The sequence below is a fragment of the Anomaloglossus baeobatrachus genome, chromosome 3 (genome assembly GCF_048569485.1).
Source record: "Anomaloglossus baeobatrachus isolate aAnoBae1 chromosome 3, aAnoBae1.hap1, whole genome shotgun sequence".
Taxonomy (NCBI): domain Eukaryota; kingdom Metazoa; phylum Chordata; class Amphibia; order Anura; family Aromobatidae; genus Anomaloglossus; species Anomaloglossus baeobatrachus.
In genome coordinates, this window is record NC_134355.1 from 566,493,360 (window position 1) to 566,517,647 (window position 24,288).

Here is a 24,288-nt window from a genome sequence, read left to right on the forward strand (position 1 = left end):
CTTAAGTGGTTTGATTCCTTAACGTGTTCTAAGGAATATATCTTTATATAGAGTATTTATATACTTTATTTTATATAGTATTGATAGATCATATACGCGCCTAACAAAAGAGCGTGATAGGAGCATACAAAGTGAGACTTGTGTATTAATATTTGGCTCCTATCGTTTGCTATACCACAAGAATTGAGTAAGAACTGGGAATTTCACAAGAGGTGACAGTTTTAGTCCCCAGGTTAGTCCGTTAGGAAGATGTGGAATTTCCCATAGCAGAATGGAGTCCCTGTCTTTTAATATTTGCTGTAGGATATGCACTTATTGCATTAAAAGAAATTAATTTTCCACGTTTCTTTATTTTTTGTGTTTCATTATAGGGAAATTATTTTTTATTATGATGTTGGTTACACCGTTGTAATTGTTTTTACTAACATTTAGGCAGTTTTTTTGCTATTTTGTTTAGATTGTGGAGGGTGTTACAACACTGTCTTCACTAGTAGATTTTTAGGGTCCGTGTGAATACACTGTGGTAGGATTTTTGCCATTTTGAAAAACAAAAAATAATATGTAACGATTGTTATATTGGCATAAAATTCATTGTTATTGGCAGCACATCGTCTATTATAAATAGGTGATGTGCTGCCAATAACATGTTATGTTACATATGCACACAGAACAATAGTGTAGGCAACGTAGAGTGTTTGGCTATCCTGCCTAAAAAAGACAATAAACTGCCAACTGGCTGTTTATCGGCCAGGATCAGCCAATCTGAAGCGGCTATGAGTGACTCGAATATTTCCTGTCCTATTAGGCTGATACTGTGTTTTTCCAAAAATAAGACACTGTCTTATATTTTTTTTTGTCCCGAAAAAAGTACTAGGGCTTATTTTCAGGGTAGGGCCTATTCTCGAGGAAACACAGTTGGCGGTGAGTTTACCACCCAAAAAGGCAGACCCCCCCTTCCGAGGAGAATCATACTTACCAGACCCAGGGTCTTCTGCTGGCCAGAAGCAATCAGTATCATCAGATATGGCGAGTGTGTGTGCGATCTGATGTATGATTGTGTGTGTGATCTGATGTGTGAGTATGCAATCTTATGTGTGTGGGTGTGCAACCTGATGAGTGCGGGTGTGCAAATCTGATGTGTGTGAGTGTGCAATCCGATGTGTGTGAGTGTGCAATCTGATGAGTGCGGGTGTGCAATCTGATGTGTGTGGGTGTGCATTCCACTGCAGGTCCTCCCATTCGGTGTCTGGTGAGTATGATTGTGGGGTCTTCTGTCTTCTTTCCTCACTCTTTTGGGGTGTCTGCTTTCTATAATGAAGTGTCCAGTACTATTCTTTAACTCTTTTAGATGCATGGACACTTCATTATTGAATCGTGACTAGGGCTTATTTTCAGGCTAGGGTATATATTTAAGCCTTACCCCAAAAATTCTGACCATTCCTCTAGGACTTATTTTTTGAAAAACAGTGTAGTAGAGATGAGCAGATCATATGAAATTCGAATTTGCCGTCTTTGCTGAATTTCCCCCCAAAATTCAATTTGAACTAAATAAATTTGCAAGTATGAGAGACAGATGATATCTGTATTCCACTTACCCAATGGAATCTTAAGATGGAAAACAACTCTGCAATACAAGCTGTCAGTCATGTGCTGACTGTGCTCCACTGAGAATGATCTCCGACCATCAATGTACAAGGTATAATAATAATCCTCTAGATGTTACAACTGAAAGGCATTATGGTGAAACCAGTGAGGCCACGCTAAAACAACATTAGCCCGTAGTGTGGGAAATGATGCCGGGCACGTTTTTACTTAGTGAATTAGATCTCAAAGTATTTGAATTTGCACAAACCCACAAATTTCAGGAAAAACACAACTCAAATTCAATCTTCCACGGATCGATTGGCTTATAAATAGCAAATAGCATCTAAATAGAATTTAGCAGATGCGTAGATACAGTTATGGCCGAAAGTGTTGGCACCCTTGAAATTGTTCTAGAAAATTAGAAAATCCAGAAAATGATTGCAATAACACATTTTGTCATACATATGTTTATTTCCTTTGTGGGTATTGGAACAACACTAAAAACAAACATAGAAGAATGTTGAATGCTCGTTCAAACTCACCTTTGTCAAGTAACAGGTGGGCAATATAAAAATCATACCTGACACCAGAAACTAAAGGCAGAAGTTGACTCAATCTTTGCAATGTATATTTGTGTGTGCCACACTAAGTATAGAGAACAGAAGGAGGAGAAGAGAACCATCTGAGGACAAAACAGTTGAAAAATATCAACAATGTCAAGGTTACAAGTCCATCTCCAGAGATCTTGATGTTCGTTTGTCCACAGTGTGCAATATACAGTCATATGAAAAAGTTTGGGCACCGCTATTAATATTAACCTTTTTTCTTTATAACAATTTGGGTTTTTGCAACAGCTATTTCAGTTTCATATATCTAATAACTGATGGACTGAGTAAAATTTCTGGATTGAAATGAGGTTTATTGTACTAACAGAAAATGTGCAATCAAAAACAAAATTTGACCGGTGCAAAAGTATGGGCACCCTTATCAATTTCTTGATTTGAACACTCCTAACTACTTTTTACTGACTTACTAAAGCACTAAATTGGTTTTGTAACCTCATTGAGCTTTGAACTTCATAGGCAGGTGTATCCAATCACGAGAAAAGGTATTTAAGGTCGCCACTTGCAAGTTGTTCTCCTATTTGAATCTCCTATGAAGAGTGGCATCATGGGCTCCTCAAAACAACTCTCAAATGATCTGAAAACAAAGATTATTCAACGTAGTTGTTCAGGGGAAGGATACAAAAAGTTGTCTCAGAGATTTAAACTGTCAGTTTCCACTGTGAGGAACATAGTAAGGAAATGGAAGAACACAGGTACAGTTCTTGTTAAGCCCAGAAGTAGCAGGCCAAGAAAAATATCAGAAAGGCAGAGAAGAATGGTGAGAACAGTCAAGGACAATCCACAGACCACCTCCAAAGACCTGCAGCATCATCTTGCTGCAGATGGTGTCAATGTGCATAGGTCAACAATACAGCGCACGTTGCACAAGGAGAAGCTGTATGGGAGAGTGATGCGAAAGAAGCCGTTTCTGCAAGCACACCACAAACAGAGTCGCCTGAGGTATGCAAAAGCACATTTGGACAAGCCAGTTACATTTTGGAAGAAGGTCCTGTGGACTGATGAAACAAAGATTGAGTTGTTTGGTCATACAAAAAGGCATTATGCATGGAGGCAAAAAACACGGTATTCCAAGAAAAGCACTTGCTACCCACAGTAAAATTTGGTGGAGGTTCCATCATGCTTTGGGGCTGTGTGGCCAATGCCGGCACCAGGAATCTTGTTAAAGTTGAGGGTCGCATGGATTTGAGTCAGTATCAGCAGATTCTTGACAATAATGTGCAAGAATCAGTGACGAAGTTGAAGTTACGCAGGGGATGGATATTTCAGCAAGACAATGATCCAAAACACCGCTCCAAATCTATTCAGGCATTTATGCAGAGGAACAATTACAATGTTCTGGAATGGCCATCCCAGTCCCCAGACCTGAATATCATTGAACATCTTTGGGATGATTTGAAGCGTGCTGTCCATGCTCGGCGACCATCAAACTTAACTGAACTGGAATTGTTTTGTAAACAGGAATGGTCAAATATACCTTCATCCAGGATCCAGGAACTCATTAAAAGCTACAGGAAGCGACTAGAGGCTGTGATTTTTGCAAAAGGAGGATCTACAAATTATTAATGTCACTTTTATGTTGAGGTGCCCATACTTTTGCACTGGTCAAAGTTTGTTTAAATGCGAATTGCACATTTTCTGTTAGTACAATAAACCTCATTTGAATCCAGAAATATTACTCAGTCCATCAGTTATTAGATATATGAAACTGAAATAGCTGTTGCAAAAACCCAAATTGTTATAAAGAAAAAAGGTTAACATTAATAGGGGTGCCGAAACTTTTTCATATGACTGTAATTAAGTAGTTTATATCCCATGGCACTGTAGCTAATCTCCCTGGATGTGGATTGCTAGAGAAACTGATGAAAGGCTGCAACACAGGATAGTCCGGATGGTGGGTAAGCAGTAGGGATGATGGAATACCTCAAATATTCGGCTTCGCGAATATTTTCCGAATAGATCACCGGTATTCGACTATTCGCGAATATTCGATGCGCAATGTAAGTCTATGAGAAACCCGAATAACAACTATTTGGGCTTCCCATTAACATACATTGCGCATTGAATATTCGCATAGCGGCGACCTATTCGGAAAATATTCGTGAAGCCGAATCTTTGAGGTATTCGATCATCCATAGTAAGCAGCCTTAAACAAGTTCCAAAGAAATGCAAGCTGTCCTGCAGGCTCAGGGTGCATTAGTGTCAGCACGATCTAACGGCCAACAATTGAATGAAATGAAACAGTATGGCAGGAGACCCAGGAGGACCCCACTGCTGAAACATAGACATAAAAAACTAGACTGCAGTTTTCCAAATTGTACATAAGTCAAAATCCCTTTGGGAAAGTGTCTTGTGGACAGATGAGACCAAGATAAAGCTTTTTGGTAAAAGCGATCATTCTACTGTTTACCAAAACCAGAATGAAGCCTATAAAAAAAAGAACAAAGTACCCATAGTCAAATTTGGTGGAGGTTCAAAGATGTTTTGGGGTTGTGTTGCTGCCTCTGGCACTGGGGGCCTTGACTGTGTGCATGGCATCATGAAATCTGAAGATTACGAAAGGAATTTGGGTCGCAATGTAGTGCACAGTCTCAGAAAGCTGGGTTTGCGTCCTCAGTCATGGGTCTTTCAGCATGATAATGACCCCAAACATACTTCAAGAAGTCCCCAGAAATGGATGGAAACAAAGCTTTAGAGTTCTGTAATGGCAGCAATTCGTCTGGATATAAATTCCACTAAACATCTGTAGAGAGATCTAAATTGCTGTTGGGAGATAGCCCCTTCAAATATGTGAGACCTGAAGCAGTTTGCAAAAGAAGAGTCCAAAATTCAAGTTGAGAGTTGTCATAAGCTTGTTGATGGCTTTAGGAAGCGATTGGTTGCAGTTATTTATTCCAAAGGGTGTGCAATAAAATATTAACTTGAAGGTGCCAACAATTTTGTACAGAACATTTTTGGGGTTTTGTGTGAAATTATGTCTAATTTGCCTTTTTTCTCTGTTTTTTTTTAGTGTTGTTCCAATACACACAAAGGAAATAAACATGTGTGCGACAAAATGTGTAATTGCATTAATTTTCTGGGAGAAATACTTCATATTCTGTAAACATTTCTAGGGAGCCAGCACTATCAACCATAACTGTATGTCTGTGCAGTACTTACATGGAGAGCTCTCCCATCTTCGCTGATTGATGGCTGTTGGTATATACATGGTAACTGTCAGTCACTGGTTATAGAGTGGGAGGTGAGGGCCCTAGGTCTGGAAACTTTACCCTTCTAAATGAAGTAGATTTGATTTTGTGGGAAAGGCTGACTATCCCTGTATATGACTATATATGACTATATGTAATGATGTTCGAAGAAAAATATTAGGTTTGTTCAACTTCAACATGCGAAATCCTTTGTTTTAAGTGGAAATTCGGAAAAAGCTTATACGACTTACCCCATTCAGAACACAAGCAATATTGACCAACCAAGTGTGCTTGTGTATGTGAAGGTCAGGAGGAATATCTGTTAGGCCGACACTAATTAATATACAGTATATGACCCTTTTGAGGCTCTGGAGAACAGAGTATTTCCAAGGCAGCAAAGTTTTAATAAAATTATTATTATTTTATCTACCATTTGCTTATGCTTGAAATAGTCTGTCGGCCGAAACGTTGCTTTGATGATGCATTTTGGATAATAAAAAAAAGAAATTAAAACTCTGGTGCCTTGGAAATACTCAGCTCTTCTGATTATATATATAAATATATATATATATAAATATATTGAACACGCCTACTAAAACTCAACACTTCATACAAAAGCCTTTGTTGGTGATGACAGCTTCAACATGCCTCCTTTATGGAGAATCTAATCACATACATTGCTCAGCTGTGATTTTTGGCTCTTGGGCAACTCCTCCAACAATTATGTTCACTCCTCTTTCTGAAATCTTGCAGGGAGCACCTAATTGTTGAATTGTTGGCGGTTTATGGTGAAATCATGTTCTTTCCACTTCCAAATTATGGCTTTAAAAGTGGTCTCTGGAACCTTTAGTAGTTTAGAAATTCTTCTGTAACCAATGCCATCAGTAAGTTTTGCAAAAATATGGTCGCAAAGGTCTTGAGACAGCTTACTGGTTTTACCCGTCATGAGATGTTTCTTGTGTAGCACCTTGGAAATGAGACACCTTTTTATAGGCCATCACTTGAAACAGCTGATATTATTTTTCACTAAGTGGCAGGTCTGCTTTCTAATTACTGATAGATTTGAGCTGGTGTCATGACGTTACATGGCTTTTTGCACTTCTCTGTCTTCATTTGTTCAATACTTTTTCTCTGTGTAATTTCTCATTATTACACCTTAGTTTATAGACATCTATTTCTTTTCCCGCATGGATTGGATGGGTTATTACTGACAACTGATGAGAAATTCATGTGAACAGCACCTTTAGAAATATATTTACAGTTTTTTAAATTGGTGATGTGTTGAATGCTTAATTTCACCTGCTATACTGATAGAGAATTGAGATTGTGAGCCCTAATAGGGGACAGTGTTTATGATGACTGTAAAGCACTGTGGAATATGATGGCGCTATATAAGCAAATCGTAATAAAAATTAATAATTCTGTAATATGAGAAACAATATTAAAAAAATGTTAAAACATTTGTTAACACTTTACATAGATATATTATTCCAGACAGATGCGCTAATGCTACCGTGTTTCCCCGATCGTAAGACACCCCCGATAGTAAGACGTAGTGGGGGTTTTGGGGGGGTCGGCTAATGTAAGACGTACCCCGAAAGTAAGACGTAGTAAAAATTTATTCATTGATTTTTTTTCTTCTTTACAGTACAGTTATAGCGGCCGAGCTCTCAGCTGAGCGCCCTGACATGCCGGCGGCCGAGCGCTCAGCTGAGCGCCCTGACATGCCGCCGGCATGTGACAGCTCTCAGCTGAGAGCCCTGACATGCCGGCGGCAAAGCGCTCAGCTGAGCGCCCTAACATGCCGGCGGCCGAGCGCTCAGCTGAGCGCCCTGACATGCCGCCGGCATGTGACACCTCTCAGCTGAGAGCCCTGACATGCCGGCGGCAAAGCGCTCAGCTGAGCGCCCTAACATGCCGGCGGCCGAGCGCTCAGCTGAGCGCCCTGACATGCCGCCGGCATGTGACAGCTCTCAGCTGAGAGCCCTGACATGCCGGCGGCAAAGCGCTCAGCTGAGCGCCCTGACATGCCGCCGGCATGTGACACCTCTCAGCTGAGAGCCCTGACATGCCGGCGGCAAAGCGCTCAGCTGAGCGCCCTAACATGCCGGCGGCCGAGCGCTCAGCTGAGCGCCCTGACATGCCGCCGGCATGTGACAGCTCTCAGCTGAGAGCCCTGACATGCCGGCGGCAAAGCGCTCAGCTGAGCGCCCTGACATGCCGGCGGCTTAGCGCTCAGCTGAGAGCTGACACATGCCGGCGGTCGGGCGCTCAGCTGAGCGCCCTGACATGCCGGCGGCTTAGCGCTCAGCTGAGAGCTGACACATGCCGGCGGTATGGCGCTTAGCTGAACGCCCTGACATGCCGGCGGCTGAGCGCTCAGCTGAGAGCTGACACATGCCGGCGGTCGGGCGCTCAGCTGAACGCTCGGCTACCGAGAAATGTTGAAATGTTGCAGTAATGTTGTCCGTGGTCCATCAGGACCATGGACAACATACAAAATCATGCAGCCTCAGTGCCCTCATGTGCAGCCGCTGGTGGTTAAGTTTCCTTAACTTGCGGTACACTTAGGGCGCAATCGCGGCAAGTCCCCATACGGTACATTGCATGGAGACTTGCTGCGATTGCTGTGGGATTTTTTCCAATATAAGACATACCCCGAAAGTAAGACATAGTGGCACTTTTGGGGGTAAAAAGAATGTAAGACACTGTCTTACTTTCGGGGAAACACGGTATGTTACAATCATAATATTTCTGAGGCACACATGATCTTTTTATGTAATTTTATGTCTAAAATTCCACAATTGCAAACTATAAAATGAACAAATGACGATACCATAATAAATGATGTCCCAGTAGAAGGAGGGCTGGGGAAATGATTCACAATTGCCTCACTTTCTGTAGATGCCCTTGGATTATGAGTGCCAAATGCATCCTATAAAGAAATGGTCCTTGAGCAGCTGGTTGTGAGTTTTGCTTAACATCAGCAATCGGATGGCTGCGAGAGATGATGACAGCAGCTAATGAAAGTGACACCAGCCCGAGGACCTCCTCCTTGTCGAGAGGCCTGCTGCTAAAGTGCTCAGAGAGCTTCTCTGGAGAGCAGGCTAATGAACGTTATCTTATTAAGCTCTCATCTATCACTGTAATGTTATCGATTCGGTGCCTGAGCTATTTATTGTTTCCACACCTGCAGTGATGGGACATCATTTTAATCCAGTCTTTGCTTCATAGAACTCTACTCATCAAGACTCCATCAGCTACCTCACGCTGCGTTCCTTAAAGAACATTTCCTAAGCTCAAAAACATCACCTGTGAACGAAAGTCCTTGAGTCGTCCTCTTCTATTATGGTCTTCGAAATTCTGTTCTGCCATTTCTTAGTTACATATCTTTCTGAGGACTCTGAATGACAACCACTAAAGCTGAAATTGCTGCTCTCATGTAGGTCGACACTTAGCTTTTCTACGATATAGAATGGCAAATAAATGTAGGCAGATATAGCCTACATTGGGTCAAAGATTTGCCAGAGATCATATATCGCAGCGCTTTACATACATTATTATCACTGTCCCCAATGAGACTCACAGTCTAAACAAACAAAATTTAAAGTAGGATCAAACACTCTAAATCATCTATATGGACATGTAGATAATATGAAAATGATTAAAATTATACCATAACATTAAAGGGAAGGTGCCGCAGTTTTTTGTTTTTGTATTAACAATTGTGATTATGAAATTAAGCATTTTTAATACAAAATTAAAATCCCCGCTTATTTAGTTTTTATTTAATTCTAATTTTATTGAAGGCACTGGGGGCTGCCATGCTGGATTTGCTGTGTGTGTAACGACAGTAACTCACTCCTTTATGGCAGCCCCTGTGCATAGAGAATAGTGGTTGGGATCCAACCCTTCAGTAACGTTACAGTAGGCGTCTGCTGTGACCTGGACGCGCCCCCTGGGCTGTCCAGATCACAGCAGAGGGAGGACATCGGCGCCATCATTGTTGAGCTCATAGCTATGCTGTTTGCTCCACTTTACCCCTGTCAACCGTCGGGATGTGTGAGTACGGGCCGCCTGCCCTCCCCTCCCCCCGCCGTTACCGTCTCCAATGACACCCCCTTCCTCCGCTCTACCCAGCCCCCGCTACTGCTGCTACCACCGCCCCTCCCCCCGCCATTATTGTCTCCAATGACACTCCCTCCGCTCTACCCGGCACCCGCTCTGCCTGCCGCCGCTGTGCCGTGTATGTGTGATGTGACTCATGTGAGTACCGCCGCTGCTACCATCTCCAAAAACACCCCCCGCTCACCCCACTCCTTCCTCCTGCCACCTTTCGGCCTGTGCGTGAACCGGTGACACTGTATGCAGGGCAGTGTATCTAATCCTATCCTGTGTGATACTGTCTGATGAGCCGTGTATCTAATCCTCTCCTGTGTGATACTTTCTGCACAGCTGTGTATCTAATCCTCTCCTGTGTGATACTATCTGCTGAGCCGTGTATCTAATCCTCACCTGTGTGATACTGTCTGCTGAGCCATGTATCTAATCCTATCCTGTGTGATACTGTCTGCTGAGCCGTGTATCTAATCCTATCCTGTGTGATACTGTCTGCTGAGCCGTGTATCTAATCGTCTCCTGTGTGATACTGTCTGCTGAGCCATGTATCTAATCCTCTCTTGTGTGATATTGTCTGCTGAGCCATGTATCTAATCCTATCCTGTGTGATACTGTCTGCTGAGCTGTGTATCTAATCCTGTCCTGTGTGATACTCCAGCTGTCCTTGGTGACACTTTATACATTTGTGGTCACCAACAAAATGGCTCCGCACTGTGTCCCTACATTTCATCTTCCCTTATCCTTTGGAAACACCCAGGTTGGGAGGGGGAGCTGTGACATCACACACAGGAGAGCAGATTCTGCCCACTTTACTGCAGCTGTAATCCAGGCTATTTCTACAGAGGGATTTCTGTAGGATTTCAGCAGCTGCTCCCCCTAGTGTTTAACAGTGGAAAATATCAAACTTTTTAACTTTTTTTTTATATTTTGCTCAATTAAAAACAAATAATATTTAAACAAAACATTAAAACATTAATACTTTACATATTTTCAGTTATTGAATTTTATTTTTTTTTTTTACGACACCTTACCTTTAAATGAAAGTGGGCATTGCCGGTGTGAGACATGTAATGACTGACAGTCTGCTTTCCTGATATACATATCTCACATTGGTAACACCCACTTTCATTTATAATAAGCTCTGTAGGCAGATTCTCAGGGAGATCTATGTCCAGCCCAAAGATTTTAATAGCTTATTTACATATTAAGAAAAATATAGATTTTTCTGGAATAAGACATAGGATCGCAGATATCAAGCTATTGATTTAATCAACTTTCTATGGCCTGCATGCATACGTAGACGGCTTAGCAAGGTTTATCTAACAGACAGATTTCCTTTAAAGGGAACCTGTCACCGGATGTTTATAATACCTAACGGTCGGTGCGGAGGAGACTGGTCGGAAGGGTGTCTCCGTTCTCTGAGTCTGCGCCTCCTCTTTCGGCCATCTTTGTCCTCCTTCTGTAGCTAGTGTGGATGACGCGTTCTACGTCATCTACACTAGCCGGAATTGAGGACCTCAATGTTGGCTTGTGTGTATGACTTAGAACGCGTCATCCACACTAGCTTCAGATGGAGGACAAAAATGGCGGAAACAGGAGAACGGAGACACCCTTCCAACCAGTCTGTTCTGCACCGACCGTTAGGTGAGTATTATAAACATCCGATGACAGATTCCCTTTAAGCATTTTCCCCTTTAAATACCATTTTCAGTGTTGGGAGCTTCATATATCTTCATAGTCAAAGCTTTGCTCAAAATTCCCTGCTGAGACATTTTGGGTGATTCATCAAGGTTTTTTTTTTCATGAAATCTGCTAAAAATACTTGGAGTGGAGATATCAAGGTGGCGGTCAGATAGGAGCGCTAGGAAGCAGGAGGACTAGGAGGATTAAAATTACAAACAAACCTTTTATTTGAGGGTTAGTTTAGAGGGTTTCAAATATAAGGTTTCCCTTGAGGGATCAATGGCAGCAGCAGCTCTGGGAGCGGAGATCCACTTATTACCCACTAGGACCTACGGTTGCTGGGTTACCGGGCTTGCTCTGGCTGGTTCAGGACGTGATGTGGTGACGTACTTCCAGTTGTTCCTGATCACGTGACTTACCTGGAAGACTTTGCTCCATGCTGGTCCCCAGGATCTTCAGGCATCTCCAGGCTCCAGGGGTTCCCTTGGATCCTTCACCACATCAACTGGGGTTGTGCAAGGGTGCACAACCTCTTGAGGTGAGCAGTCTCCGGGCACTACCTAACTCCATCCTCACCACTGGGTGTTACACAGCGCATCTATCTTTTTTCATTTTGTCAAAAAAGCTTGGAGAACAGCTTGAAGCACCTTTGCAAAATGGATGGAGCTGGAGCGTGATGAGGGGCAGTTACGTCTGATTAAATTCATCAAAAGTGCTGCCGTACAAATGATAATCCAGTCTAGACTGGAGTTGAAATTCTGTTAAGGTGCACGCCAATGAGACGATGCGCCAAATCCTTTAAGTGGCATGCACTTCTTAATGAATTCAGCGCTTTATACTCAACAATTCTAGTCTTAAAGAAGTGACCCCAATGGTTTTAAGAGTTTTCCAAATTTTTTTAAAAATTGGACAAAGCAGAAAATGTTTTCAAATTAAGAATTTAAAATTGTCTCCTCAGGGAGGAAGAAGACAAACTCTGGTGCCACCTATCGGAGGTAGCAATCCTTTAAGTCAAAGTGACCCTCTAACAAGTCTTGTCGTATGACTTAGAATTTATGCCAGATCAGAACCTCAATTTGCATACAATATTTATCCCATGATTCCATATGAACCCTCTTGGGGCTCCATGTTGGAATTAAGGTATAAGCCTTTATTAAAGTATAACCTCGTTCTTCACCCCATAGCCTGATGACAGCTCCTCAGTGTCTCTCCGCCCTACTGCATCGGAAATCTTACAACTTGCTGCAGCTGTCAGTCGGGCTGCATGAGCAGACACTTTATACACTAGGCGCTATGCTATTCGCATACAGTATGCATTAGCAAAATATTTTTTTTATTTTTTAAATAGATTTAACATAAAATCCTGATTAAACCAATAAGTCATTTTCCTGATGACACAATCCTTTTATAATAACCAACGTTACTTAATGTGAGTGAATGAGCCTACGTACTATATTACAATTATGACTCTCACTTCTATATACAGTATATAAATATTTCTTGGAGACATACTCTTTCCCCTGGTTATGTCCCTTGTAGAGTGGGATGTGAGTCTTCTGAGGAAAATCCAATGCTTTGTGTTGCAAATGGAAGACTTTGATAAGAAAATGTGTAAAATTCTAACAAAGCCAAATTGTGGGCCAGAGAGCGTGACTTGACAACCATGTCAAATAGATGGGAGCTAATTTTTTTTTTTTTTGAAGAAAGCAAGGGTCCTTGGTCAAAATGAAGGGTTCTGTAGTTATACAAAAGAACAATGGCAAAGAAACAAGAGCGCCTTGTGTATGGCTCCTATAAATGAATGAACAAGAGCGCAGCTCTGGAGGACACAAAGGAATCATTCACATTTCTCTCCTCGTATACACATATCCTTCACTGTGTTTGTGGACTGGACGCCCAAACTCAGCAAACTCGCCAGCTTGCTCTCCACATTTCCTCTTTTATGGCGTAAGTCTTGAAGTAAAATTTTTCAAACGTTTTATATGAAGGTCCGTGTTAGATCTTGATATTGTAAATCATTTCCTTGATCCCCAGGGCACAGATTAAGTTCAAGCAACAACAGAAAACGTTGCGCTACGGTCACTGCATTTTCATTTTCTTATTTAAAGGAAGTGTCACAAGTCTGTTCAGCTATGCCTTCATTTATAGTTTTGGTTCCAGAAAAATGACATAAAAGGGTCTGAGACAAAATGGAAAATTTCCTCCCTGAATAAGGCACTTACCACTTGTATCTCCTTGTATAGGGGGAATGCACATGGCCATATTACAACCTGGATTTCTTCAAAGCCACAATAGGGCACAGGGCTTCTAGTGTGCATCCATATGTCTTAGATTTCTAGTGGTCTTTTCTACTGGATCACATATAATGTTACATGCGATAAATAAACTGTATTGTCTTAAACAATAAACAACTATATTATTTTGCTAGAGATGACCAGAGTAAGCTGGTCATCACCAGTGAAACACGTAGGATCAATTGTCACCGATGAATGACCTCTTTCTCTTGGAGCCTTGAATTTGACATTATTTATCTTACCTCTATATTCCCATAGTGATTACCTTTAGATTGATTTTGTATTTTTTTTAGTGGTCTTATTGACACTGCATTTACATATCTCTTCTCTGATGTTCCTACTTTCAAACTGCTAGTAGCTTTCCATGGGTTTTTAAGATCACCTTGTTGGCAGATGTTATTGCTCCTTTATATAATACTAGAAGGTGGCCCGATTCTACGCATCAGGTATTCTAGAATTTACGTATTGTGTAGTTAATGTATGATTTTTGTTTTATATATATATATATATATATATATATATATATATACATAGATGTTGTTGTGTGTAGTTGCCAGTGTTTGTGTAGGGCACTGTACATGTTCTGGGTGTTGTCTGGGTGGGGGGGTGAGAGCGGTGTTGTTTGTGTGTTGCGTTGTTTGTGGAGCGCTGTGTGTCTGTAGCGTTGTGTGTGTGTGGTGCTGTGTGTGTTGCGCGGTTTGTGTTGGTGTGGAGTGCGTGTGTGTGTTTTGGGGGGAGGTATGTTTTGTGCAATGTGTGTGTTGTGCAGTATGTGTGTATATTTGTGTGTGCCGCGGTGTTTGTGTGTTGGGTGTTGTGTGTGTGCGGCGTTGTCTGTGTGTGTGTGGGTGTCTGTGTAGGGCAGTGTTTGTGGTTCCCAGTGTGTGTGTGGTGTGTTGTGCGGTGAGTGTGTGGCGGTGTGTGTGTGTTTTGGGGGGAGGTGTGCACCCCCACCGTGGTCCACCACCCATGCTGCACACCCCCCATCGTGCTCCATCCCCCATGCTGAGCACCCTTCATCGTGCTCCATCCCCCATGCTGCGCACCCCCCATCGTGCTCCATCCCCCATGCTGCGCACCCCCCATCGTGCTCCACCCCCCATGCTGCGCACCCCCCATTGTGTTTCATCCCCCCATTCTGGGCACCCCCCATCGTGTTTCATCCCCCCATTCTGGGCACCCCCCATCGTGGTCCAACCCCCATGCTGCACACCCCCCATCGTGTTTCATCCCCCAATTCTGAATGGGCATCATGTGAGGGGGCGTGGTCGAATGGTCATCGCGTGTGGGGGCGTGGCCTAGCAGGCATCGCATGCGGGGGCATGGCCTAGCGAGCATCGCATGCAGGGGGCGTGGCCTAGCGGGCATTGCGTGCGAGGGCGTGGCCTAGCGGGCATCGCGTACGGGGGGCGGGCCTGGCCGAGCCGAGCGGCCAATCCGTGTGGGGGGGCGGGGCCAGGCCGAGCCCAGCGGCCAATCCGACGGTTGTCACTGTAAGGACACAATTTTGGAGCAAGACAGACAGACAGACAGACAGACAGAATAAGGCAATTATCTATATAAATTAGTTGAAGTGGTGATTTGCCACACTTATTATGGGCTATGGCTCTGTGTTACTTTATGAACACTTTTTGTATTTTTTTAGATGGTTTGAAATTTTGGTCTTATTATGTGTTTCTAGTGTATAGATAAATTTTACCAATGGTTTATATTTATTTTTTGCATGTGACTTTTTATACTGGTGTACCTCTTTCTTGTTTTGAGTATATGATGTTACATGCGATAACATATTATGAAAGTATTGTCCCCTAGAAGAAATTCCCTCTATGTATGGAGCCAACCTGGCACTACAATGAAGGGTTGTATTTAAAAGGGACACCACCAGTTATCCCTTATCATTATAGAATGCTGTATATAAGAGCCCAAGCCACTCTGTATAATGTAAAACCCACTTTTATAATACTCACCTAGGGGGCCGTCTGGTCCGATGGATGTTGCTCCTCTCTGGTCCGGCGCCTCCTCTCTGCGGCAATCGCCATCCTCCTTCTACCCAGCCCAGTGTCATTGACGTATCCTACACCATGCACACAAGCCGACATGGCGGTTCTGGAAGGTGCACTTTGATCTGCCCTGCTAGGGGCACATCAAAGTCCAGTAATGCACAGGTGCGAGGAAAGATTAAAGACCGACCGTGTATGCGCACTACAGTACTTTGATCAGCCCTCAGCAGGACAGATCCAATTGTACCTGTGCAGTAGCGCAATGCCATAGGACACATCATGGATGGCTATCTCCAGAGACAGGAGGCGCTGGACCAGAGAGCAGTAACACCTATCGGACCGGAACGCCCCATAGGTAAGTGTGACACCCCTGCGGTAACCAGGTGTGACAAAAACAAGGTAACAGCAAGGTAACAGCTCGGGTCCTACAGGACTGTGCCAGTCACTACACACACACACACACACTAGCACACCAAGATATTTACACTCGCTGTACCCAGCTGGGAGACTCACTAAGCCAGATGACAGGGCTTGGCACTGTTAGATAACAGGCAGCCAACTGGGAGGAAGAGACCAGACCTGAGGGAGGAGATAGTGACCTGGGGAGTGTCGGTAGACAGTAGGACAGTCAGAAGAGTTCAAGAGGAGGAAGTAGTAGGTTGGAGAGGAGTAAAAGGAAAGGTATCAAAACAGACCACAGACTCTTGAGACACATTGAAAGTAGCAAAGAATCCGCAAAGACCTGAGGAGAAAAATCAGCCATTCAGAGGAGGAAAGTAGCTGGAGAGCGAGAGAGCAAGCTCCAAGGACAGAGGGATCCTGTGGGGTGGACATCCAGGGCTCACAGTACTTTGCACGCACGGGGTGCAGATCCCAGAACAGACCAGGACTTCAAGTCATCTGTTAACTCTGCCAGGCGGGTGGGTTTCCAGGACTCATCTGCCACCACTAATGTCTGAGGCATCAGCAGCAAAGAAGGGACCAGGAGAAATTCCCTTAAATAGTCCAAGCTGCCTGCGACAGGACCCAGACACCAGGAGGGCCTCCAAGTGCTCCACGCCAGGGAGGACTCACATACACCAAAGTGCACAGGAGGTAGAATGGCACCAGGTTGGCTGGCACAGCCATCAAGGACACGGACGCACCTCGGATCCAGTACGTCCCCAGGGCGTGAAGCCAGTAAGTAAAGACAATCAAACTGCACTCCCTATCTGGACTGACTTATTGCTGTGTACCTCCACGTTAACCCTTCCCCTAGCCTGGGGAAAAGCCCTGCTGGCGGAGGGCTCCACCATCCACGCTGCCCCCATCCATCATCCCCAGTGGGAACCCGCAGCGGCGGCCCTACTATCACTCGTCGCAAACTGCGAGTAGCGTAGTCGGACTTTAGTTTTCTTTTTCGTTTTCTTTTCATTTAAAACTGTTCGACGGTGCCCCCGGGTCCGGGACCCCTCGAGCCACGGACCGCCCGAATCTGGAGCGCGACATAAGCATTATAAAAGTGTTTATTACATTATACTGCACGGCCTGGGCACTTATATACAGCATTCTAGAATACTATATATAAGAGCTCAGTGGTGGTGGCTGCAGCTTATAGGGGCCAAACATGGTGACAGGTTCCCTTTAAGAGCCTTGCTGTCCTTGTGCACTCCTGTACAGGCTCTGTGTTTTGGGTCATTTTTACAAAAAGATGTACTCTTGTGCTAGATTAGTTCTGGGGAGGGGACCGGCTTACTATTGAAATAAGCAGTTAGCCAGACCTCTTTATGCAAAACACTGTTGATGTGTCGACACAGGAAATTCTTTCATGTCAAACCCGATCCAAAACTGGAGAATACCAGGACCGACACTGAAATCTTTAGCTTGGGACACTTTGTTAATTCAAACATATTAGCACGTGTATATTTCTTTCATTTTAATACATATAAAGATATTTTTTGAGCTGGAAAGCCCCTCTTAGAAAATTGCTAGTGTACATTAATTAGCAGAATTGACTCTGTTATACTCACTGCTTAGCTGCGTAAGAATAGATATGTAATTGTACCATGAACATATAAATACCCAGCTCCATACCTTGGTCAAAGTTGTCACCAGATCCTTGACACCCATCCTCATCATCACAGTCACCACTTCCATCCTCGCCTTCTGATCTGCCATCTTCTCCGCTGCCCTCTGTAATGCGCCAACGCTCTGGCTTGATCCTTTTTTCACTGCCCATCTAAAAAGAAAAAAGTAAAGGCATCATTTGTATGAACATTTAGATTGTAGAATTTCTAAACAGAAGTCAGTCAGCTCAAAATGACTGTTCAAACAAAGCACAGCACCTTGTAGAAGACATAGCCCTCATAAAACTAGGACCTTTAGGCTATGTGTCCACGGTAGAATGTACCTGCGGATTTTTCTGCATGAAAATCCGCGACTTTCGCGGCAAATCCGCACCCGCGATTTGCCGCGGATTTACCGCGGATTTTGATGCGGATTTCTTTTTTTTTTTTTTCCCCATTCTATACCCAAGATCCGCACCAAAATACGCAACAAAGAATTGACATGCTGCAGATTTTTCCGCATCAAAATCCGCGGCAAATCCGCAGCGGAAAAATCCGCAGCATGGACACAGCATTTCCAAAATGCCATTGAAATGGCTTGGAAGTGCCGCTGCTGCAGATTTTCGGGAAATCCGCGGTAAATCCGCGGCAAATCCGCGGCAAAATCCGCGGTAAATCCGCAGCGTGGGCACATAGCCTTAATGTACAGATCTGTTGCTGCATTTAGCAGAAATCATTCTCCCTTTATATATAATGAGGTGTGTGGTGCACCCTTGGTGCGGATGAGTAGTTCAGTGCACCTTTCCAAACTCCCGCTTTATAAGAGTCAGATGAGGGAAGAAGTCAGATGGAACACAAGTTAGTGGGAAGATGCACTGATCTGCTAAACCAAGCTGCAAAGAACACCTTATTATCATATTTAAATAAAATATTATTTCTTGCAAACACAGCAACAGATTTAGGCACTAAAATTATGATTTTATTTTTTTATTAGGGCTATGTCCTCTACAAGATGTTGTGCTTGGTTTGGACAGTCATTTTGTACTGGCAGACTACGTTTAAAGGGTATCCGTACTTTCAATGATTCGAAAGAACTCCAGCTTCACACTTGTGCTCTCCTTTATTCATAAAAATTCTTTTAGTATCAGCAATGCCCATGTTTCTGTAGATAATTAACTACTGAAATTTGGGCACTGCTTTTACTGGAAGAAGTTTAATAAATAAAGGACAGCACAACATTTTGAAGCTGGAGTTCTTTTGAATCTTCTAGTGACACCAACAGAGAGCTGGCCATTTTTCCTTTGTTGTATATCCGTACTTTCAACTAACTTTTCAGAATAAAGTATCCTGTGTATGTATGCACATGAGGTCAAACACTATATTTGGTGAGCATATGCTGCATTTTCACCGTGCTGGGAGGCGTAGACTAGCTGTAGTGATTTCTGCCATACCCAGCTATCACGGGGTATGTACAGATGGAACAGGGGCTCCTAGGCTGATCCTAAGGCTGGAGCTCCTGCGTTGACCCTCATGTTGAAGGTAGGCTCGATGGTAGCCAGGTTCGAGCCCCCAGCGTGACCCTGTCTCTTGTCCGAGTCTTAATACTACTCTCCCCCACCCCAGGGAGCGGGCCATAAACCCAGTAGCCAAAGTCCCACAAATAGGCACATACAAGGGTAAACGAAAACTTGCACACACTGCACTTCAACATGAAAAAGGAGACAGTATGTGAACAGGGGAGTAAAGCAAAAGTGGTAGGGAATTAATGCACAACTGGAGGACTCACACACCACGCAAAGCCACAACTTGTAGATCACCATATGACAAGATAACCACAAGAACCAGGAAGCAAAGCTATATCCGGCACTCAGTCCCAGTATCCTGATCCTTATAAAGGGTGAAGGCAGCTGGTGATCAGCAGCCTGAGCTCCCAGCAGAAGATCACAAGCCAGCAGGAATTAACTCCTGCTGTACTGGAGAGCCGTGAAGCCCGACCCAGCCAACGCCCTTGACATGCTGAGCAAGTGATGCCAGGCTGTTTGTCAGGCTCTGCAGTGTGAACTGAGTCCGATGTAGCCATAACACCCGAGTGAAAAACTGTACACCGCACAATAACAGCACAGAATACAGGAATCGATTCCTGCTCTTCATTACTTTTTTAGCACACAGAGACAAGCAGCAGAAGCCTGGAGGAAATTATACAGCATAACTGAGCTGTCTTGATCTGACTCAAGTTCTGATGTAAATTCTTAGAGAGTTGTGCACAATATTTCAGTTTTCCTCTGCCTGTTTGTTCTGCCTGCTCCTCCCATTCCTCTCTCCAGAGTATAATGGACTGTGACATTAGACGGATTTGAGCTGCTTTTTCAAAGTGGATGACAAGTTGAAGTAGTTGAATGAAAAGGAAAAAATGGCTTAAAAGTAGGAGAGAAGGTTGATTTCTCTGATAATATTTATTACAAAGATTATTATATTTGCTTTTACTATTGATTTTTGTAAAGTTTGTTGAAAGTATAGTTCAAAATTAGAAAATAGCGGCACTTGGTACCAAAGTATAGAGCTATCCTTTATTAAAACAAATACATAAGCTGTGTCGGGCAGACAGTATCCCAGTTGGCCAATGCCGTTTCGTGTGAACACAAGTTTCCTCAAGGTCCCCAGAATTTTCCTGATAATATTTATTACAAAGATTATTATATTTGCCTTTACTATTAATTTTTACAAAGTTTTGTTGAAAGTATAGTACAGTACATATTAAAGAGATATTTCAATCTGAAGACAAAATTTTATATGTTATAGGAATTATGGAGTGATATTACCTAGTGTCATACTTTTGTGCCATTCTGCATATAATCTACTATTTAGGGTCCCCTATATCCTGACAGCAGCAATTCTTAAACTACCCAATGACACTGTTCTAAGTGACGCTCCTGCTCTTGGATTGGGGAGTGTTGTTCATCTGCCGCTAAAGACAGTACTCCACAGGACTGAAGAATACTGCATTTTCTTATTCTAATGTCCAAGTTGGTTAATGGCATAAATATCAACAAAAGAATGTCTGCTGGTATGAATACATTTAGATAAGATAATTCTTTGAATATTCCCAGTCACACACAACGACTTACCAGCGATCCCTACAACGATGCCACCTGATAAGGATCGCTGGTAAGTCGCTGGGAGGTCGCTGGTGAGATGTCACACAGTCAGGCCTTACCAACGACTCAGTAGCGACCTGTATAACGATCTCTGCTGTCATTGGGACCCTGTCACACAGTGTCAAACACAGCGATGTGTCCTGCCCAGCAGGACATCGCCTTTGAAGAATATGGTCCTGACCATTCAGCAACGACTAGCGATCTCACAGCAGGGGCCTAATCGCTGGTGTCACACATAACGAGATCACTTACGGGATCGTTACTGCGTCTCAGAAACTGTGACTCAGCAACGATCTCGCTAGCGATCTCGTTGTGTGTGACGGGGCCTTAAGAGCCTGTATTATCACAGTGGAGAGGTTGTTCTCCAGTAAAGCCTTCTTTGCACATATCATTTGCTGACCACATTGTCTGGTCCCTGTCCAGAAACTAAAGGTACTGTCACACTAAGCGACGCTCCAGCGATCCCACAAGCGATCTGACCTGGCAGGGAATCGCTGGAGCGCCGCTAAATGGTCACTGGTGAGCAGGCAGATCTCCACAGCGATCAGAGATCAGCCACCAGCCACCAGTGACCCGTGTAACGACGCTGTGTTTGGTAACCATGGTACACATCGGGTTACTAAGCAAAGCGCTTTGCTTACAGTTACCCGATGTGTACCTTGGCTACGTGTGCAGGGAGCAGGTAGAAGCTGTGGACGCTGGTAACCAAGGTAAATATCAGGTAACCAAGCAAAGCCTTTGCTTGGTTACCCAATGTGTACCTTGGTTACCAGCGTCCGCAGAAGCCGGCTCCCTGCTCCCTGCACATTCAGATCGTTGCTCTCTCGCTGTCAAACACAGCGATGTGTGCTTCACAGCGGGAGAGCAACAACTAAAAAATGGTCCAGGACATTCAGCAACGACCGGCGACCTCACAGCAGGGGCTAGGTCGTTGCTGGATGTCACACATAGCAACATCGCTAGCAAGATCGCTGTTGCGTCACAAAAACCGTAACTCAGCAGCGATGTCGCTAGCGATGTCGCTTAGTGAGACGTGGCCTTAAGAGTATAAATCAGGAGCAGAGTGGACATTTACAAATGCTCTTGTTTAATGTATATGGATCTTCGCTGGATATAGCAAGTTTTAGGTGGCCACAATTTGGCTGCATTTTACTATAATATGGCTACTACAGACAGATGTCTCATTGTTCTACATTACATAACTTGAACTAAATGGATTAACTCCATTCTGTGAGAAATATATATATATGATATAGATATAGATACACACACTACTCACAAAAAGTTAGAGATAATTGGCTTTCGGGTGTAATTTCAGATTGATTCTAAAATGCGCTCTAACCTTTGCAGTTGACCTTAATGTGACTTTCTCTAAACTTTTGAATGCCCATGTCCAACTGTTCAATGTTTCAGTACTTTTTGCACAACTTGCTGTTTGCTAAGAAGGAGCTTGATGACAAAATTCACAACAGGTGTTTGATCCATGAATCGCCCAATAAATTTCAGGGTTCAATTGGTATTTAAACAATCCTCCTCATCATGCTGTTCACATTTTGACATCATGAGACCAAGTTACCTAATAATTGATCAGCATTACCTCGCCATTGCGAAGCTTCAAGCAGTATGTCCTCAGACAAAAGTGGCTACTGAGTTTCATGGCATAAAGCAGGTTGTACAGCAGGTTGTACAGAGAGACTGGAAGAGTCACAGAAAAGGCATAGAAGTAGATGTTCTTGGGTCACATCCCACACTGATGACCACTTCATTGTGAACAATGCCCTTCGGAAGCGGTGATGAAAGCCACACAACTCCAGGCACATTTAATGGGAAGCGTGAGCCACTCAAGTGTCATGGGAGACCATTAGAAAATATTTATATCAGTGTGGTCTACATACTGGACAATCTGCGAGTGTATCTGACCACACCACCAGGCACAGGTATCATCATCTTGCTGAATGAGGTTCCAATGGGCCTCAGTGCCGTTCACTAATGAAAGGCGATTCACGCTGAGTTAGAAATGATGGCCACCAATGATTTTGGAGATGTCAAGGAAAACGCTATGCATCAGCCACTGTTGTCGCCAGACGAGCCTTTCGTTATGGTGGTGTTACAGTGTAGGCAGGTGTGTCTAGTCAGTACAGAACGTTCCTACACTTTGTGAATGGTACAGTGACAGCCCCTACTACATGAATAACATCAGTAATCCAGTCACTGTGCCTCTTCATAAACAACACAGGCCTAATTTCATCTTCATGGATGACAATGCTCCAGCTCATTGAGGTAGCATCATTATGGAACAACTGCTGGAGACTGGGCTACCTCAAATAGAGAGGCCTGCACTTTCTACAGACCTGAGTCCCATAGAAAACCTATGAGATTAGCCAAGTCGGTGTGTAGAGGTTCATAACTCTATATCACAGAACCTCAATATCCTGAGCACTAGTGGACATAGACAGAAAAGGGCCTTTGTACAAAAACAATATATGAGCCCTTTGCAATTCAATAGGTCATCATAATGCATATTTCCACCTTATTTTGGAGTGAAGATGGGCCCCTTACCTCGTGGGCCCTTGTGCAGCCACACAGGTTGCACCAATGACATGTCCACCCCTGGTCCTGAGGGCCACCCTTCAAGAAGAGTGGGATGTCATGCCTTAGCAGACGATAACTCCACTTGTGAACAGGACGTTGGTTTAAAACTGTATTTGATGCTCAAAGCTACATGACAAATTATTGAGACATTGACATTTTTTGGGCGCTATACCCACCACTGTTGTTGGCTTTTGCTTCAGTAAATTGTTTGAGATGAGGAAATCACCATTGCTTAAGTGCCCTACTTTCATGATAAAATATCACTTTATCGTGAACTATTTACATTTTACATAGATTTTACCCAAAAGCTAAATATCCCTAACTTTTTGTGAGTAGTGTATATATAATAACGTTCAGATAACTTTAAACAATAAAGTTCACTTCTTTCTGGCAGCGGGGCTCTTGTGTGCCGAAGCCGGGCAGAATCAGAACGCCATTTATATGCATATTAGTGCCATACCTGCAAGTTAAATATCATTATTTTACCCGGTAGGTTACCTTTAATCTGAAATCTATGGTATCTATTATATTATGATTTAGTAGTATATGCTTGATATGCTTCTCTGCTACAAAATCTAATATATAAAGCTGAATGTGTGTGTGTGTGTGTGTATGTCCGGGATTGGCATCTGCACCGTCGCAGCTACAGCCACAAAATTTTGCACACTCACACGTCTGGACCCCGAGAGCGTCATAGGCTATGTTTTGAGGGGAAATTTTAACCCTGCGCTTTACAGTTATTTGCCAAAAAACCTGCCTCCATTAAAGCGAATGGAGCTGGGAGCCACAGTGCAGCCAGAACTTCAGAAGAATGCGCAGCCACGCCCTTATATGGAATGTTGGCGTGTCACAATGCAGCCAGGGAAAGAGACAGACAAAGACAGGGAAAGAAGCAGACAGACAGGATAAGAAACAGACATAGACAGGGTAAGAGACAGACACAAAGAGACAGACACAGACAAAGAGACAGACTGACAGGGAAAGAGACAGACAGGGAAAGAGAGG

The 24,288-nt window shown here is 43.5% G+C and overlaps 1 protein-coding gene across 2 annotated transcripts in view; it reads right to left on the bottom strand.

The window, feature by feature from the left end:
• LOC142296861 (glypican-5-like) overlaps nucleotides 1-24,288 on the bottom strand; it is a 435,368-nt gene that overhangs the window by 55,999 nt on the left and 355,081 nt on the right. For both annotated transcript variants that reach the window (XM_075340927.1, XM_075340926.1), the window contains one exon: nucleotides 17,565-17,709. In XM_075340927.1, coding sequence (XP_075197042.1) covers nucleotides 17,565-17,709 — 145 coding nt within the window. The remainder of the gene's footprint in view (nucleotides 1-17,564; nucleotides 17,710-24,288) is intronic.